A 20,106-nucleotide genomic window follows, 5' to 3' on the forward strand; every position below is an offset into this window, starting at 1 on the left:
CTGCATGAGCTGTTTGTATATTTTGGAAATTAATCCCTTGTCACTTGCTTCATTTGCAAATATTTTGTCTCATTCTGATGGTTGTCTTTTCATCTTGTTTATAGTTCTCTTTGCTATGAAAAAGCTTTTAGGTTTAATTAGGTTCCCATTTGTATATATTTGTTTTTATTTTTCATTACATTTTATTTTCATTACAATAGCCAAGACATGTAATCAGCCTAAGTGTTCATTAATTGATGAATGGATACAGAAAATGTGTGTATATGTATATGTGTGTGTGTGTGTGTGTGTGTGTATACACACATACACACGTACATGCCATACCACAGAATACTTTTCAGCCATAGAGAAGAAGGAAATCTTGCCATTTGGGGAAATATAAAAGGACCCTAAGGATACTGTGGTAAGTGAAATAAGTCAAAAGCCATATGATCTCACTTATATGTGGAATATTTTTAAAAGTTCCCCCAAGCAAACAAATCAGAACATGTAGATACAGAGAACAGATTTCCAGAGGTTTGGTGGTGGGGTAGAAAGGGTTGAAGGGTGTCAAAAGGTACAGACTTCCTGTTTAAAAAAAAAAGATTCTCACCACATTAATGATAGTATATTCATTTCATTTTGGTTAGTGCTGAAAGTCTAACTCCTTCTAAATATAGATCGGCATCTTTTGAAATAGTTGAGCTAAAGGAGCATCTCCCCTCTGCTGCTACTTTCAATGCAGTATCTTATCTAATAATCCTATCAGAAGAACTGGAAGAACCTTAAAAAAGAGTTATTTATTCCTAATAACTTGATACATGAATCAAAAAGCAAGAGTGGAAAGCCCATCTGGCATATGATACCATTTCTTTCTCTTCCTCTCAAAGCAGAGCAGACTAAGAATTACACTGTTAAAGGTGTGAGAGGAATTCTGGACATCAGAGGATAACTCATAGAACAATGAGATTTAAAAAGTCAAGGCAGCTGAGAAATTAACCTGGGAAGAACTGTGGAGGCCATCTAGTTCAATTTCTCTCCTATGGTGGAGTACAGGAGTGTGGCATTCCTAGCGGAAGAAGTGTCACTCCTGGGGCACTCCACAGCCTGGGCCTGGGCATCATGTGGTGGAGTCAGTGCGTGCTGCTGCTGGGCAATACTGATGGGCATTCTCATCTGGAGTTCAGAGTCGCTGTGCCCCTGTACATATTAGAAAAAGGCACCTCCTTTGTCCTCACTTACTGACAGGTGCTCTTTCTTCTGGGCTGATGTAGTCCAAAGTCACCTAGCACGTTGAATAAGAGTATTAGCTGGATTGCAAACCTACTTGACCCTTTGCCAAATGTCTGTGGGAAATGTAAACTGCAAGAAGAACTTGTGAGCTAATGTTTGCCTCCTTGTGACTTTCCTTGTTGATGTTTATCTCTTGTGCCTGCTAACTTGCTTCAGTTCTGTCCAACTCTTTGCGACCCTGTGGATGTAGCCTGCCAGGCTCCTCTGTCCATGGGGATTCTCTAGGCAAGAATACTGCAGTGGGTTGCCATGGTCTCCTTCAGGGGAATCTTCCCGACCCAAGGATCAAACCCGTGTCTCTTATGTCTCCTGTATTGGCAGGCGGGTTCTTTACCACTAGCGCCACCGTACAAAATAAATGAAATAAGTGTGTCCCATCTTGTGTGTACAGTCTTTGAGGTATTTGAAAACAGATATCATGTACTCCCTTGATCTCATTTGTTCAAGACAGGCAGTTCCATTTTCTTCAGTCAATCTTTATAGTCACACAGCTCCTAGACCTTCTTATGTTCATCATCATTATCGTGGTCAAAGACACTTCTCTGAATGTAGCTTTGATCTCTGCCAGCTCAGGGCCCATGGGAGTGCTTTGTCACCAGATAATTTTATCCTCTGTCTGACCCTGCGCAGAGCTGTCAAGAATGTAGGGTTTATTGTCACTTTTTTCCCTCCTTCTGGGATCTTGTGTTTAACTTTTGACACTTTTACCAAATTTCTTTGGATTCTTTCCCTTTGGCTCTTGATATCTCTATTTGAAGCCTTCCCTTCCATGGAGATACCTCCTATTTCTCCTGATTTCACCCAGCAGAAAGCTAGGTGATCTGATAAAACTGTTAAAAAGATGCTAGTCAGCTGAGGCATTACTCCCTCCCTATTATACCTACATGTTAACAAAAATCTGTATCGTAAATGTTCACAAATCAGATCCAGCTAGAGAGAGAGAATTATGGGCGAAAAGTTCTTTTTATTATCCCTTGAATTATGATGGATATACATGACCAATCCATTTCTAATACTAGGATATCACTTAGGGAGTTGGAATTTATCCCTGCAGACAATGAATAGTCATCAGTGGAGTTTATGTAGGGAAGAGGTGTGATCAAACATATGCTTAAGAAATATCATTCTGGCTAGAGTGGGTAAATAGAGGGAGACTGGAGGGAAGGCTGATGTAGTTTGCACATTAGAAATTGTGGTGACTGGGTCTAGGGCATCGGCTTGAGGAATGTTGGAATGCGGCAGCATAATGAAAAGGCAGGAACAACTGGCTTTGGGCAGAGAGTGGTTGCAGAGAGTGAAAGAAAGGGATACTCTAGAGAGAAGACATTTCCTGTCTTGGGTAGTGAGGAATGGATGATGGAACCCTAGAAAGAATGGTGTAATGGAGAGGCAGTGTATTTGAAGGTGAGAATGATGGCTGCTACTTTAACTTACTAAGTTTGAAGTGCCTACGAGACAGAAAAGAAAATGGCATTTCAGTATCTTACCCCATTACAGACTTTTCTCACCAAACCAAGAAACGTATCTTTTATGTTAGAATCAAAGCTCATCTGATTTAACTTTAGCCTGTTTCCTTACCACCAATCAATATCAACCTCAGGACATTACTTTTCTCCAATATTGTCTTTCTGAAGAAGTAATATTTCAACTGAAGGTTGAGGTGTATAGGGATCCCATCAGTGGGAACTGTGTGTTCAAAGAGTGGTAAACAATGAAAACTCCAAATTTCCTATATAAGAGAGGTGTCAGTCAGATTGTCAAAGGAATGTAGTTGAAAGAAGAGGCTAGTTGCTTTCTTGTGATACTGCAGCTTCCTGGCAGCCCATGTTGTTGTTTATTTGGAGTGATTTGAATCTGGCTCTTTCTGCTTCCAGAGCCCATAATATCGTGTATAAATACACGTTTTGATTCCTTCTACTCCTGCACGGGGCTTCCCAGGTGGTTCCATAGTAAAGAATCTGCCTGCCATTTCAGGAGACATGTGTTCAATCCCTGGGTTGGAAAGATCCCCTGGAGGAGGGCATGGCAACCCACTCCAATATCCTTGCCTGGAGATTCCCATGGACAAAGGAACCTGGTGGGCGGCAGTTTGTAAGGTCGAGTAGAGTCAGACACGACTGAAGCAACTTAGCATGTGCACACATACACATTTCCCCTGCAAGATGAAAGGAAGAAATAGACTATTATTTCAGATTTTTTGGTAAGTAGAAATATCATTTAACCAGAAGATATTTTTAAGGCTAATTTTATTTTGGATGTGGAAAGCTTTACCAAAGCAATCTTTGGAATAAAACCAAGACTTGATAAACTGAGTCTTAGCATAAATATTTCTTCCCTAATACCCTTAATTATTCTTAATGTGTGTTTGTAAGATACTTTATTATTTTGCTTTTAAGGTTGCAGCTACTTACTGAAGTTACAGATGAATGATCAGCACACAGTCATGGATGATAACCTGTTTATTAATGTTGATATTTTATATTCTGTTTTCTTGTCACTTTCTGTTAAATAGAATTTAATAGAGAAGTTTTATTCCTGTGAATGTTAACAGCATTTGAATAAGCTGTGGGAAAATTACAATGTAATGCTGCTGGGTACAGAATGATTCTTTTAGACACCAAGACTAATAATTTTTAACAATATCTAAAAACATTGTAGGAAAAGCTTGAACCATGCTGGCACCAGGGACAGACAGGCATGAAAGATTAATGTAATCTCGCATATAATGATGCACATTCTTACACAAAAAATCCATCTGCAGTGTCATCTCAGTCAGCAGAAATCTTTGATGGGTGGATACAGCTGGGCTGTCTCTTCTGGCAGAGCTGCCCCAGAAAATGCTAAATGCGGTTGGACCGCGTGGTGCCATCTGCAGTGTGCCAGTTTATCCTGTCTTCACTGGCATTTGCAATACTGTACAGGGCATCATGACTGTAGAGACAGCGATAGGGAGTGACAGATTCATTTCCTCGGAGAATCTGGGCTCTGGTGGGCCTGCGCGCCACCCTCCTTGGCGTTGGGTCTGTTATCATTGGCGTTGGCTTGGCTTCACATTTTCACATCCAACTCCTCCTCTTTTTAGTCTAGCAGTTCCAGACACACATTCTTCTAGTATGTAAATCTTGCACTAACCTTTCAAGTAATTTATTCATGTAAGGTTGCCAAAGCGATTTAACATTGACTATCTGATGCCAGCTAATATGCCTTATTTTCAAAATACTGCTGCTCCTAGGCTTCTGATTTAAAGGAAATGTGTCTTATTTAGGGAACACTAAACTGACAGGCACCAAGATAAATTATCTAATGGGATATCCCCAAATGACTTATGTAGTTGGTATAAATATATGACCCTCTTTTACATAAAACTATAAAACACATTGGGCAAGTAACACTTAATCCTCCTTGCCATGATTAAAATGTAAATATTCAAGAATAAATCTTGCTTTACGACCTGACCATATGTTTAGCATATTATTTTGCCAAACCAAGTTAAAAAGTGTAGATCATTCATTTAAAACTTTTACGTTTTTTTTTTTTTTCTCTCTCTTCTAATATAGTAACAGAATATGAAGGGCATGCCCTGTCACTACTCAAAGAATGCGAACTACAGGGATTTGATGGGTAGGTTGTATTCTTCATCTATATATACCATAGAGCTTATGTTATTAAATAGTTCCATTAGTTTTTAGTCACATATTTGGAGCTTACAGTTTTTAACTATTTGTGATGCATGTGATTGGGCTGTATTTCATTCATATATGTGTAGTAACAGCTAATGATGGTAATGTAATATGGCACAGTCCTCTACCTCAGTGGACTGTGCATAGAAACACCGAAGGAGGGATGTGAATATAAGTATTGGGAAGTTACCGTGTGCTACCTCATACTTACTTTATGAACATATATTTGTGTCTAGAGTTCTTAATTTTTGGCTTTAACCCTGTGAGTATCTAGAAAAGCATTGATGGAAGATAATATATTGGTCATATGGCATAACTATACTATGATCCTCTTTTGCAGATTTATTGATAGTGTTCGTAGCTACCCCTGGGTTAATTTGGCTATGATTGAGTGTAAATATTTTATAAAAACAAATGCATTATTTTTAGGATGAAAAGAATGTGCTGATTTTACTTATCTTCTATAATTTAGTTGCTACCAAATAAGTGTGTTATTCATAGTAGGCATTAGAAAGTGTTGTTTGCAATACATTGCTGGCATGTGTAGAAGTTTTTCATTGGCATGCAAACATTAGAAACAAGGCAAGTGACATATATTTCAATTGACATTTTAAAAATGTAGGTGAATCAATTTGCTAAAGTGCTGGATTGATGTACAAGACTAAAAGCTTATTCTTTTAGGGAAGATTTTTTGCAAGGGTGGATGTTTCAGAGTTTTAAAAGGTGGCAGGCATGTGAATTATTCGGTCACATGGTGATGTCAGTGGCGGTGGGCAGCAATAGACTCACAGTATCAGGAAGAGCATTTGGGTCTTTCAACTGTAATGGAAGGCTTTACTCCTCCTGAAAAATTATTAGAATGTGTTAGAGAGGAAAGTGGTGCAATCAGATTGGAGCATTACCAAGGTCAGTTTTCAGAAAAACTTAATATTTTGGGGTGAGGAAAAATATTGGATGAAGAAGAAAGTTTGGTAAGTAAGACATAATTTTTCAAAAAGGAATTTAATCAAAGGGAGTGAATCTAGATGGCGATGGTCTATAAATATTGAGCATGAAGAATATGAGGTAGGAGATTGCTGCAGAGCCTTATACTCAGTGCTCGACAGATTGATTAATAGGCTACATTTAGGAAATTGCCTTGCAAATATACAATTTAAGAGAAGTAATTGGGGGAATCATGCCTACCAGCTACCTACCTTAATTTGCTACATGGTCCTGAAACACAGCTTGTGAATGTATAAGAGATGTTGCATTGCAAATAAGTTCTTGCTTTAAAACATGGTTATGTAATAAGAATAACAGATATTGTAGGTATTACACCTTGTCTTGCCTATTAACATTATGAAGTGTTCCGGGAAATGTGTTATCTATAAATAAGGTCCATTGGTAATTAACTGTGCAAGGATCAAGAAGAATTTTGCAGAATGATGAAAAACTATAGCTTAAGTGCAACAGAATAATGTTTTCTCTTTACATGAACATACTTCTTATTTATTCCACATGGCAGGTGGTGGTATTTTGCAGTATGGCACTACAAGATCTGTAGAACCTTTAGTTATTACCTATATTTTTTTTCACCAAATAGTTTACCTAGCCATTATGTTAACTGAGCTCCAGTGATTTCACTTTATCGCATGCCAATTAATTTAGGATTTATAATAATTTAAGATTTCTTTTGGACGTCTTCTGTTTCTAAGATCCTTTAAATAGTTCATTTGGTTTTTTGAGTCCAGTTATTTCAGCAGGAGCTAAAATGGTGGTTGGGATACCTATCTTAATAAAATGGTCATTTTAAGTCATTCTACTAGAATTACATAGAAAGGCATAAATATGAGGAGAACAGTAGAAACAGTTTCTATAGGCACTTCCAGAGAACAATTCTCTAACAAGTAGAATTGTTTGAAAGTGGAACACACTACATTCATGAGCACCCTGTTCCTGAATCTGTTTGAGTAGTTGTAGGAGTACTTTTTGAGAAATTGATATAAAAGACTCAAGGACAGGATGAGGTAACCCCAGGATTCTTTGGTATTTTGATGGAAGAGGGGCTCAACTTCAGCCTGAGGCATCTCTGCCTGTCTCTACTAGAGCTATTGATAGGGAGTGAGAAGGAAATCACTTTAGGGATTTTAGACATAGACCAGAGATTAAGATCCTAGAGAAATTCTATGATATTATTCAAAAGCAAAATGATTCAGTAAATAATGTTTAAGAAGATTATTAAGATTTTGAAGTTGTTTTTGATGAGTTGCATATGTTTTATGAAGACATATCGTGACATATTCCTACTGCCAGCAAAAACAGTGTATCAGTCCTCATGACAGCTGGTATGCAACTCCAGTGTGCTCCAGCAAACACTCTCAGATCCACTGCTGGAGTTTGCAGGAGCATCCATTTCCATGTATTATGTGTTTTCAGTTCTGTCCGATTCTTTGCGACCCCGTGGACTGTAGCCTGCCAGGCTCCTCTGTCTGTGGAATTTTCCAGGCAAGAACACTGGAGTGGGTAGGCATTCACTTCTCCAGAGGATCTTCCTGACCCAGGCATTGAACCTAGGTGTCCTGCATGGCAGGCAGATTCTTTATCATCTGAGCCACCGAGGAAACCCTGTCAGTTTCCATATTGCCTCCTCTATACTGGGCATGAACAGGAAGTTTTATAAAGGCAAAGAAAAGAGTAATATCGGATGCATAGACTTGAAGCAGAAACAGTTGTGTTTGTATGTGTGAAAAGGGTTAAGCTAATCTGTAGCTCTTATGCAATTACACATATATTGCGTGTGCTGTCTCTTTGTGACTGCGGCCTGCCAGGCTCTTCTGTCCATGGAATTTTCCAGACAAGATACATATACTAATATTTTATTATTTGGTTTCACAGCATTTTAAAACTTTAATTTGTTGAATTAGTTTTTTCCTTCATCTGAATTTATGAGAATCTAGGTATTATTTGGCTTACAATGACATTCTATCACCACTGTGATATCTGTATTAGTAAGTAAGGTTAAAAAGTATCTCTTCTCAAGAAAAAATTTAAGTTGAAAATCCAATAATTAACATTTTAATAATGATATGGGTTGATAGACAAATACACAGACACCCATTTATATTTTTTTATCACTTTTAATAAAGAGAAATGAGATATTAGCTCCCAATTGTGCTTTTCTAGATAGCAAAGCTTTACTTTTGGTCAGGCATGAAAGAGTTTATTCTGAAAACACAAAGTGTACTGCTTCCAAAGGGTTACGTTTTAGGGTAACTCTTAAGTGTGATTAAATGAACCCATTTTAAAAGGTGTTTTTTTTTTTTTTTTTTTTTTTGCCTTTTCTTTTTATAGCTAGACTCTTTTATGTTTATATTGAGTATATTCCCTAGGTTGGGTAACTATATCTCAAGAGGATCTTAATGATCTAGTATTTGTCAACATAAGTAAGTTCTTTTCTCTTATTAATTGCACAGTGATTCTACTGTTAAACTGATTTCCAAAATAATAGAACGCTCATAAGGCTATTTTCATTGGGTCTTCTATGTAAGAAAGGAGTCTAACATATCAAATAGTAGTGTAGTTTCTAAGACCAACTTGTCTTATTTCACAATCTCATTCTATAACTTACCATGGTATGACCTTGGAACAGTTGCTTAATCTTTTTATGTCTTATTTTCCAAATCTGTGAATTGGGAGTAAAAGTGTATAGTGTGTGTAGTTATTGTTCAAATTAAATAAATTAATACATGGACAGTGCTGACAATGTCTGATACATAGTAATTGTTCACTGTTACTTTATTACTGTAATTATCATTTGTTTTAGTTTCAAAATATCTAACACAGAATGCCTTATGACAATATTTCAAAGGTTTTTGTAGTAGAGCATATTCCTATACGTCCTTCTCTGGTGTCTCAGACAGTTAAGAATCTGCCTATAATGCAGGAGACCTGGATTTGATCCCTGTTTCAGAAAGATCCCCTGGAGAAGGGAATGGCAACCCACTTCAGTATTCTTGTCTGGAGAATTCCATGGACAGAGGAGTCTGGCAGGCTACAGTCCATGGAGTCACAAAGAGTTGGACCCGACTGAGCAACTCACATGTGTGTCCTGAGAAAGCCTCATTTCTACTAACTCTAGCAGTTAGAGTTAACATGTACACGGTGCTTTAACTGCATGCAGGATTCCAGGGGTCAAATGTTACCATATGATATGGAAGAGGCAAGTTGTTTGTGCTCAGTTAGATATGTTGGATGACTTTACATGAGCTTTTTAGGCCACACACTCTTGGTTGGTAGACAGGCATAAAACCAGGAGTTAAGTCCACAAAATGTTTGAAAAGGTAGAGGTCTTTGAAATCATACAGATAAGATTCAAATCAAACCTTGGCTTCCCCATATATGAAGATGAGGCTAATGCCTATTTTACAGATTTTTAAGAATTTAATAGAATAGAGCCAATATGTTATATGACATGAAGTTGGTGCTCAGTGGGTGTAATCACTTTTCTCTGAATCAGTGGCTGTACTGATGGCTGCTGGAATCAGTTCAGACATAAAATAATATTCCCAGCCAAACATGACCTGGGTCATATCCCATATCATAGAATTTCTTCTAGTTAGGATGGACCTTGGATTGCCCAGGCTATGTGCAGCCTTAGCCCTGAACCCCACCTAGGTGCTGGGGCTGAAAGACTGAGAACACGGTGGAGGCAGCTGATGGAGACAGTGTTCTCAGCCTCAGGATCCACCAGCTTCTGGAGCTTCCTGAACTTAGGGAACCAGGAACCTCTGCTGATTATGCCTTGTAGGCTGTTCTGTTTGGCAAAAAGAATTTGTAAATATATCGAATGCTGGTTGTTAATGTTTATAAGTTAGGAGACTTATCCCCAAAGCAGGTCCTGTGGCTTCCCTAGAAAAATCAGAAGATGTGGTCCTCTAAGCCTGCCTCCTGGATGATGCAGTGGACCGGAGCCAAGAGACTACTTCTCCTTTAGACGAGCAGACTCTTCTGCTGCAGGGCCTGGGAGGTCCTGGGGCATGGCCCCCGCTCTCAGTAACACAAACGCTTTCCCTTTGGGTCAGTTGATGTGATTTTGGTATTTAATGTTATTATTTTTAAATGTTTGGCTATGCTGGGTTTTTGTTCCTGCGTGCGGGCTTTTCTCTAGTTGTGGTGAGTCAGGGCTGCTCTCTAATTGCCGTGTGCAGGCTTTTCTTTGCGGTGGCTTCCCTTTTTGCAGAGCACGGGCTCTAGGGCACAAGGGCTCAGAAACTGGGGCTCCCCGGCTTTAGAGCACAGGCTCAATAGTTGGGGCTCACCAACTTAGTTGCTCCGTGGTGTGTGGTATCCCATGTCTCCTGCAGATGGACTCTTCATCACTGAGCTGTCAGGGAAGCCCGTTATTTTACATCTTTTAAATACAAATGACTCTGACAAAACCTCTGACATTCTATATGACTTTCATGGATTTCCAGCTCACTCCTCCTATAGCGTACTTACGGTGAGGTCCTAAAAAAATTTTAGTACTGAGTAGAGTCAAAGGCTAGTAGCACTCATTTTAAAAGTGCAGTATCGCAGTAATATCCAAGAGGTGAAAACCAGTTCAGGTTTGCAATTGACATTTATAACTAATGATAATTAGTAGTTCCTTAAATTAAAGCTTTATATTTTACATGATTTTTATTGCTTTTCAGAGCCTTTATTGTCTTTTCAGAGCTATATTGAAAATTAGCAGGGTTTTATGCTTTGGCTTGTGTTAGTTAAATGAATTTCAATGACTTATTAACATAAAATAAAAATAATATGCTTTGGGATATTAACAAAGCAAAATTCAGGTCAGATGTGAATTAACATGTTCGAGTGTTTTAATGCCTCTTGAAAGTGAAAAGTGGAGGTGTTAGTTGCTTAATCATGTCTGACTCTTTGTGACCTTATGCACTGTAGCCCACCAGGCTCCTCTGTCCTTGGAATTCTCCAGACAAGAATACTGGAGTGGGTAGCCATTCCCTACTCCAGGGGATCTTCCTGACCCAGGGATTGAACCTGGGTCACTTGCATTGCAGGCAGATTCTTTACCATCTGAGCCACTCAGCTGACTTTCAGACTGTATGTTTGAATATTTTGAGTTGAACCATAATAAAGTTCAGCTAATGTCTTCTTGTAAACTTTATCAGTGCAGTGCTAGTGTCTTCTTATCCATTGACATATATTGAAATAGTTGAAGCTATGAGTAATTATGCAAATATAATATGTAAGATTAATATTTTAAAGTCTACATTTCACAAATTTTTGCCAGTTATTCTGATGTCATTCATTCTTTGACTTAATTTCTTTTCCAGTGTGGTATGTGTTGGTGGAGATGGATCTGCCAGTGAAGTAGCCCATGCTTTGCTTCTTAGAGCCCAGAAGAATGCAGGGTTGGAAACAGACAGCATCCTGACTCCTGTGGGAGCCCAGCTTCCGCTTGGTGTGATACCAGCAGGCAAGGAGGGCCCCTGGATTTGCCAAGTGAACCCTCTCCCCCATCTCTTCCTGTATTACTCTCTAACCTAGACAGCATCATACAGAGTTAAATGCACAGACTTTGAGTATGAAAGACCCACGCTTGGCATCCAAGTTATTTAATTTCTTTGAGCCTTATCTCTCTAAATAAGAGAGAGATAACACACGTGATGCCCCCTTCATTATGAGGTTATTATGGTATTAAATCAGAAGTATATTTGCAGAGTTTAATATAGTTAAGCAAACAACAAATGGGACTATTATTCTACCTTCCCATATAAAAGTTTAATGATCACACAGTTCCAGATATGAAATTTCAAAATAGGGCCACTCCAGTCAAACTGCTTATAATTCCATATGGGATAAAATGTAGTAACTCAGTTCCCATAATTGAAGTATAAATAGATAAGTTTGAGAATACCAAAAGGATTCATCCTGACTGCTGTATCTCCAGCAGCTAGAACAGAATGTGACACCATGAACACTTAATAAGGTTTACGTGAATAAATGTAAAGAAATTATAGAGCAACTGGCACTTGAACGGGACCTAAAAATAGGTAGGGTCTGGCCTGAAAGATAAGAATAAGTTATTTTCTTGGCTGCAAAAATAACAAGTGGCAAGGCAAAATCCAGGAATGCGAAAGAAAAGACCACAGGGCATTTGTTGGGTGGCACTGGTGTCAAAATGGGTCTAAACTTTGGTGGTTTCTGGATGCCACAGGAAAGGGTCTGAATTGCTGTTAGGGAACAATGGGAGGTTTAGACAAGGGAGCAACCTTCTGGGAACCTGCTCTAGGAATAAGCCTGATTAGAGGAAAAGAAAGTGGACGTGAGTCAGGGAGAACAGCCAGAGCAACACCGGCATCTGGAACAGGCAACAGCATCTTTGGCACGTTTGTTCTGTTAATCAAGTCCTTCCTCCCAAATTATTATTGAAACATACAATAGTGAAAAAGGTGATATATATTTTTTTAAAACATCACATATTGTCATCTCTATAAGAAGAGTGGAAACAATTACAGTTGACCCTTGATCAGTATACAGTTGGCCCTTCTTTTCTCTGCATTCTCAAATTTAAACCACTGGGAACAGTGAAGTACTATAGTATTCACTATATAGGGCTTCCCTCGTAGCTCAGTCGGTGAAAGAATCTGCCTGCAAGGGAGGAGACTCGGGGTCAATTCCTGGATTGGGAAGATTCTCTGGAGAAGGGAATGGCAACCCACTCCATTAGTCTTGCCTGCAGAATCCAATGGACAGAGGAGCCTGGCAGGCTACAGTTCATGGAGTCAAAAGAATCAGACATGACTTAGCGACTAAACCACCACCACCATAGTGTTTACTGGGCTTCCCTGGTGGCTCAGCAGTAAAGAATTCTCCTGCAGTGTGGGAACTGCAGGAGATGTGAGTTCCATCCTTGGGTCAGGAGGATCCCCTGGAGGAAGGCACAGCAACTCACTCCAGTATTCTTGCTTGCAGAATCCCCTGAACAGAGGCGCCTGGAAGGCTCTAGTCCATAAGGTCACAAAGAGTCAGGCACAGCTGAAGCGACTTAGCACAGCATGGCATAGTATTCACAACTGAAAAATATCCACATCTAAGTGAATCTTCTCACTTCAAACCCATGTTGTTCAAGGGTCAGTTGTATTGTTTCCTATGAAAATGGAAAACAATGCATATGGTTGAAAAAGAAATCAACTTTCTATCCATTGAATAATCAGAGACATTTAGTATGGATTTTAGTATACTTGTATTATCAATCGACAACAGGAGACATACCAGTGCTCTTTTAGAGTAAAAAGTCCTTCATAAAAACAAAAATTTAAATGGAGAGGGTTATAAGGATATATCCTTATGATTATAAAACCTGTTAAGAAAAATCTGTGAAAATAAACCTGTTAGGTAGACAGTAACAAAATGCATCAATTCGAAAAGATGCTTTGGAAGCACCCTTTGACCTTTCTTGTCATTTTAGGAGTATGTCTATAATGGTGGAACTTTCCCAACCTTTTCCCTTCGGGCAGAGTGGATATGCTTAGCTTACTGTTTCTTTTCCATAGTACTTAAACCTCTGAGGTCACTCATTCAGTGCTGTGCATCAAAGTGGAAGGATAGGTGTCCCCACAGGTATGCATTTGACATCAAGTGAATAGCGAGCTAGAAACAATTGTGGTTATGCTTACTTTTAAAAATACAGCTCAGATTTTATAGAGGAATAGCATTGAATTTTATTATCATCATACTTTTTAAACATATTTCTGATTTTGAGAGCATTTTCCAGATACAGTGGATATGTATTGATAGAAATGGCATTTGAATATTTTTTATTTAGAAGATCCAGCCTGTTGCCAAAACTTTGGTGGTTGTATAGAAGTTCCAGCTTATGGATTGCATCTAATAGGAGGAAATCATGTGCAGGATGTAATTAATATGAGGACTCTATGTCTGGTCAGGGCTTTGTAGAGACTGGTAACAAGAGCTAGGCAGGAAGTTTCTAAGCTGAATGCAGAAGACAGTCTGCCTTTGAACCCATTTGCCTCCTGGAGAGAGACACTCAGAGGGAGAGTGTTTAGTAAATTACTCCACTGAGCCAACAGACTAAACCGCTGAATTATGGTCAGACTCAAATGGATCAGATGTGGGGAAGCCTGTATTTGAACTACTGGCCATTAGCAGTGGTGTTTGTTGCTATGGGAACTGGTGCTAAGGAACTATACAGAGAGATTCCGATTAAAGGGATGAGGGGGAGGATAGAGAAAAAAGCCAAAGAGGACATAAAAATAAAAAAGAAATCCAGTTGATGTAAAACAGGGCTTAATCCACATAGTGATGACTGGGAACCATATATTCCTATAGAATTCATAAATAAATTCATGCATTCCAATTAATTTAAGGAGAATAAAATATTGCCAAGGGACTGTTAATTTCTATGATATTTTAGGCAAAGAACCGAAGTGTAGGTGCAGTTTTCATGAGAATTTTAGATATGCTTGACTAGGAAGTCATTACATCACATTTATCTGTTTGGATGTGGGAGACATTAATGGCTTTATGAATATTCATGATGTCTGGTTAATTAAGTTAATTGTTCTGCAGAAGTGCTTGCACTTCCAAGGACAATTTTTTTTTCTTTTTGCCTCCGTAGCTTCTGCCTGGTTCTTGCATCACTCATGCGTTACGTGATCTGCGGCTTCTGTCCTTACTCGTTGGGTGTGGCACATTTTAGCAGATTTGGGGAGGTGGCAGTGAGTAAAGTTGCTGGTAGTGTTAAGAAAAACAACTTTTCAGGCTAATTAAAATGTTTACCTCGAGGCAGAACATTTATAGCTCTTGTGAGAATGCTAAAATTACATAGTTTTTATTTATGTGAGCAGCATGTTCTTTTGGCATGTAGATATCTTTCTGGATGGATCACATTTTGTTTCAGGAAATTGTACTCTTTTAGATTATTCAAACAAAAATATGAAGCAATCTACAGCTTTATAATTTTACATCTACTTTCTTCTTCATGAACTTTCCTCTTAAATTCAGAGTGTTAAAAAAAAAAAGTTCTTCAGGATTAAGGTACAGAATAAGCAGAATAAAAGATGACTGAAATGGTTTTCTGACTTTTGGTCATGTCTGTTATCACTGCCAGGTTCAATGGAATTAAAGGAAAGTGGCAAAGTTGCAAAGCCTGAGAAGACATAAAAATAAAAAGCAATCTCTATCTTTCTAAGAGGATTTGTGTTTAGGCAAACTCAAGGGAATAAATGGTCTTTCTTGTTCTTGAGTCATGATATGTGTCATTCTCTACTGCACATGACAACATTATGTTTTTAAATAGTCTTCCTAGAGGAATGCTCTAATGGTCTGTTCCTCCTTAACCGTGGTAATGGAGGAAGTGTGTTTCATGGAGTACTGTAATCCATTGATAATCTTAAATATCTCACTCTAATTATGTAGCCTCCTCCAAAACCTTCTACATAAATCTGGTTGGGAAGTAAAATAGATTGGTTTGTTTTTGCTTCCCCCTCCCCTCACCTAGTCCAGATTAATTAGCAATTAGATGTCCAAAGGCAGCCTATAGAGGGTCAAAGGATAATTGGAAAGGCCTAGGGATGGGGGAGCTTGATGGGCTTCTGTCTATGGGGTCACACAGAGTTGGACACGACTGAAGTGACTTAGCAGCAGCAGCAGCAGCAGGTGATTGACAGCTGGCCCTGGGATTTCTTTGGAAGGAATGATGCTAAAGCTGAAGCTCCAATACTTTGGCCACCTCATGCGAAGAGTTGACTCATTGGAAAAGACTTTGATGCTGGGAGAGATTGGGGGTAGGAGGAGAAGGGGATGACAGAGGATGAGATGGCTGGATGGCATCACTGACTCGATGGATGTGAATCTGAGTGAACTCCGGGAGGTGATGGACAGGGAGGCCTGGCGTGCTGTGATTCATGGGGTCACAAAGAGTTGGACACGACTGAGCGACTGAACTGAACTGAGCTGAACTTAAAGATCCACTGAGGAACAGATTTCTGGACCGCTTTTCTCAGACCTTAGGGTGCATACAAGTCACCTGGAAAACTTGTTAAGACATGGACGTCTGGGCCCCACTCCCAGCTACTCCCTTTCCATAGGTTGGAGGTGAAACCCAGAAATTTCCCTTTTTAACAAGCTCTAGCAGGTAATGTCGGAGAAGGCAATGGCACCCCACTCCAGTACTCTTGCCTGGAAAATCCTATGGACAGAGGAGCCTGGTAGGCTGCAGTCCATGGGGTCGCTAAGAGTTGGATACGACTGAGTGACTTCACTTTCACTTTTCACTTTCATGCATTGGAGAAGGAAATGGCAACCCACTCCAGTGTTATTGCCTGGAGAATCCCAGGGACGGGGGAGCCTGGTGGGCTTCAGACACTACTGAAGTGACTTAGCAGCAGCAGTAGCAGCAGGTAATGTTGATACAAGTGATCCTTGAACCATAAATTCTGGAGAAGGACCTCTCCATATATTATACATAACCTGAAGATCTTATAAAATGCAGACTATGACTTGTTAGGCATGGAGTGGGGCCTCACAATCAACACTGTAATAAACACAGAGATGTGGCCATTGCTGTTTGATTATGGGACATATTTTGAGTAACAAGGGTCAGAACATAAACTACCTTTTGATGAATCAGTTAAAACCAGTTTACTAGTTGGTCAAGGTGGACATTTCTTTGCATTGGTATCATTAGAGGTCTGAAAATCTAAATGCTTAGGTAGGTACCTCAAGATTATTATTGTATTGTTTGATAATGGCTGCACTCCCTCAAGGAGAAGGCAATGGCACCCCACTCCAGTACTCTTGCCTAGAAAATCCCATGGATGGAGGAGTCTGGTAGGCTGCAGTCCATGGGGTCGTGAAGAGTCAGACATGACTGAACGACTTCCCTTTCACTTTTCACTTTCATGCACTGGAGAAGGAAATGGCAACCCACTGCAGTGTTCTTGCCTGGAGAATCCCAGGGACGGGGGAGCCTGGTGGGCTGCCATCTATGGGGTCGCGCAGAGTCGGACACGACTGAAGTGACTTAGCAGCAGCAGCAGCAGCACTGCCTCAACTTCTTCAACTGAGAACCCGAGCATATATCCATTCAAAGTGACAAATCAAAGGGATTACATATGACCATGCAAGAAAGTTCCTGATTAGCAAAGCCAGGGGACTAGTCTTTGCCTTGATAGCTATAGTGTGTGTGCTTAATCACTTAGTCGTGTCCGACTGTTTGTGACCTGATGGACCATAGTCCGCCAGGCTCCTCTGTCCATGGGGATTCTCCAGGCAAGAATACTGGAGTGGGTTGCCGTGCTCTCCTCCAGGGGATCTTCCCAACCCGGGGATTGAACCCAGGTCTCCCGCGTTGCAGGTAGATTCTTTGCTGTGCGAGCCACCAGGAAAGCCTGATAGCTGTAGTACACAACACATCCATGCTAGCACAGCTCTTGGCAGTTACTGGACTTAAATCAAGAAAAATTATAACTTCTTAATTTTAAATCCTTTTTACTCTCTGGGAATGTGCTAACTGGTATTTTTCCCTTTGAAAGCACACCTTTACCCCAAGATCTCAGACACATAAGTATTAAAGCGGTGTGACTTGAGAGAGCTCTTTTTCTGTGTAGGCTGGTGGGAAAAATTCATGTGGATCTTAAATTATCCTAGCAATATAGAGAAATCTGTGTCTCAATACAGATTCTCATACTGTGGCAGATACCATGGAAAGAAGTGTTTTCTTCACCTATGATGCAATATCTCAGATAATAGAAGAGCCCCCCAACTTGGTTAAGAGCTTTGTTGTTTTTCAGTTGCTAAGTTATGTCTGACTCTTTGCGACTCCACGAACTGCAGCACTCCAGGCTTCCCTGTCCTTCACCATCTCCCAGACTTTGCTCAACTCATGTCCATTGAGTTGGTGATGCCATCCAACCATCTCATCCTCTGTCACCCCTTTCTCCTCCTGCCCTCAATCTTTCCCAGCATCAGGGTCTTTTCCAATGAGTTGGCTTTTTGCATCAGGTGTTCAGAGTATTGAAGCTTCAGCATCAGTCCTTCCAATGATTACTCAGGACTGATTTCTTTTAGGATTGACTGGTTTGATCTCCTTGCTGTTCAAGGGACTCTCAAGAATCTTCTCCAGTATCACAATTTGAAAGCATCAATTCTTTGGCTCTCAGCCTTCTTTATGGTCCAGCTGTTACATCCATGCATGACTAACTGGAAAAACCATAGCTTTAACTATACTGACTTTTGTCTACAAAGTGATGTCTCTGCTTTTTAATACACTGCCTAGGTTTATCATAGCTTTTCTTCCAAGGAGTAAGCATGGTTTAATTTCATGGCTGCAGTCACCATCTGTAGTGATTTTTGACTCAAGAAAATGAAATTTGTCACTGTTTCCACTTTTTATTTGCCATGATATGGTGGGACCAGATGCCATGATCTTAATTTTTGGAAGTCTGAATTTTAAGTCAGCTTTTTCAATCTCTTTATCCTCAGTAAGGGGCTCTTCCTCGTTGCTTACTGCCTTTGAGTGGTATCCTCTGTATATCTGAAGTTGTTGATGTTTTCCCCAGCAATCTTGATTCCAGCTTGTGATTCATCCAACCCAGCATTTTGCATGATGTACTGTGCATAGAAGTTAAATAAGCACGGTGACAATACACAGCCTTGGTGTACTCCTTTCCCAATTTTGACCCAGTTCATCATTCCATGTCTGGTTCTAACTGTGGCTTCTTGACCTGCATACAGGTTTTTCAGGAGACAGATAAGGTGGTCTGGTATTCCCATCTCTTGAAGAATTTTCCACAGTTTATTGTGATCCATGCAGTCAAAGGCTTTAACATAGTCAATGAAGCAGAAGTAGGTGTTGTTTTTGGAATGCCCTTGTTTTTCCTGTGATCCAACGGATGTTGGCAATTTGATCTCTGGTTCCTCTGCCTTTTCTAAATCCAGCTGGAATTTCTCAGTTCGTGTACTGCTGAAGCCTGGTTTGAAGGATTTTGAGCATTGCTTTGCACAAAGAGCTTTAGAAAGAATTTAAAGCCTACCTCTTGTACTTTTATATTTTTCCTTAGTTATTATTTGGCTTTTTGTGTGTGTTTATGTGTTTGTCTCTGCTTTCCAGAGCCATCCTTCTACTGTTGGTGCCCTTTTTGGTAAAGAAGTTAGAAGCCTGTTTATTAAAGTTGAATGGGGCAGATTTTGATATAGCTAACGCTCTTGCAGGTAGAAAATATACATTCACAATGGAAGAAGCTGTGAGCAAGTAAATACTATAAATTGTTTTCTAATTTTTAAGTTATTTAAAGATTAATAATTCAGTAGCCATCAGTGTGCATCTATGATATGAACAAAAATTTACAAACTTCCATGTAATTTTTCATTTAAACATTACATAGAGACATCTCTATAAAGTAAGAGCAAATGGTTAGTTTAAAATGTTTGCAAGAAATAGATAATTTGGACAGACTGATAATTAGAAGTGAAATAGAATCTGTAATTTAAAAAAAAACTTCCTACAAACAAAAGTCTGGGACCAGATGGCTTCACAGGCAAATTCTATCAGACATTCAAGGATAACTTACACCAATTCTTCTCAGACTCTTAAAACAAATTGAAAAGGAAGGAACACTCTTAAAGACATTCTATGAAGCCATCATCACCCTCATACCAAAACCAGACAATGACACTCCTTAAAAAAGATTACAGGCCATTATCTTTGAATTTAGATGTAAAAATTCCCCACAAAATAGCAAATGGAACTCAACAACACATAAAAAAGATCATATACCGCGTCCAAGTGGGATTCTTCCCAGGTTCACAAGGATGGTTCATCATACCAAATAAATCAATGTAACATGCCACATTAAGTAAGACAAATAAAAAACCACACAAAATGTTTGCTATGCTGATCATCCACATTTTACATTTGATTTGGCAGGATCTACTAATGTATTGGCACATTCTCTCCATGGAGTTTCTCACGTGATAACTGCAACTTTGCACATTATAATGGGTAAGAGTTCTTCCAAAGAAGTTCATGTTTTCTGAGGAAGGTTATTTTATTTCCTCCAGACTTGCCAAGACAGCTTCTTTATCTCTCAAAGCAGAAAAATGTTTGAATAAAAACTGAAAGTGAGTTAGTCAAAGTTTCACT

At 39.4% G+C, this 20,106-nt stretch overlaps 1 protein-coding gene across 1 annotated transcript in view; it reads left to right on the plus strand.

The window, feature by feature from the left end:
* The window catches only part of CERKL (ceramide kinase like), a 127,055-nt gene that overhangs the window by 94,272 nt on the left and 12,677 nt on the right, over positions 1–20,106 (plus strand). The window contains exons 4-6 of the mRNA XM_052635884.1: positions 4,830–4,893; positions 11,273–11,415; positions 19,891–19,965. Of these exons, the coding sequence (XP_052491844.1) occupies positions 4,830–4,893; positions 11,273–11,415; positions 19,891–19,965 (282 nt within the window). The remainder of the gene's footprint in view (positions 1–4,829; positions 4,894–11,272; positions 11,416–19,890; positions 19,966–20,106) is intronic.

The sequence above is a fragment of the Budorcas taxicolor genome, chromosome 2 (assembly GCF_023091745.1).
Source record: "Budorcas taxicolor isolate Tak-1 chromosome 2, Takin1.1, whole genome shotgun sequence".
In the NCBI taxonomy this organism is placed as follows: Eukaryota; Metazoa; Chordata; class Mammalia; order Artiodactyla; family Bovidae; genus Budorcas; species Budorcas taxicolor.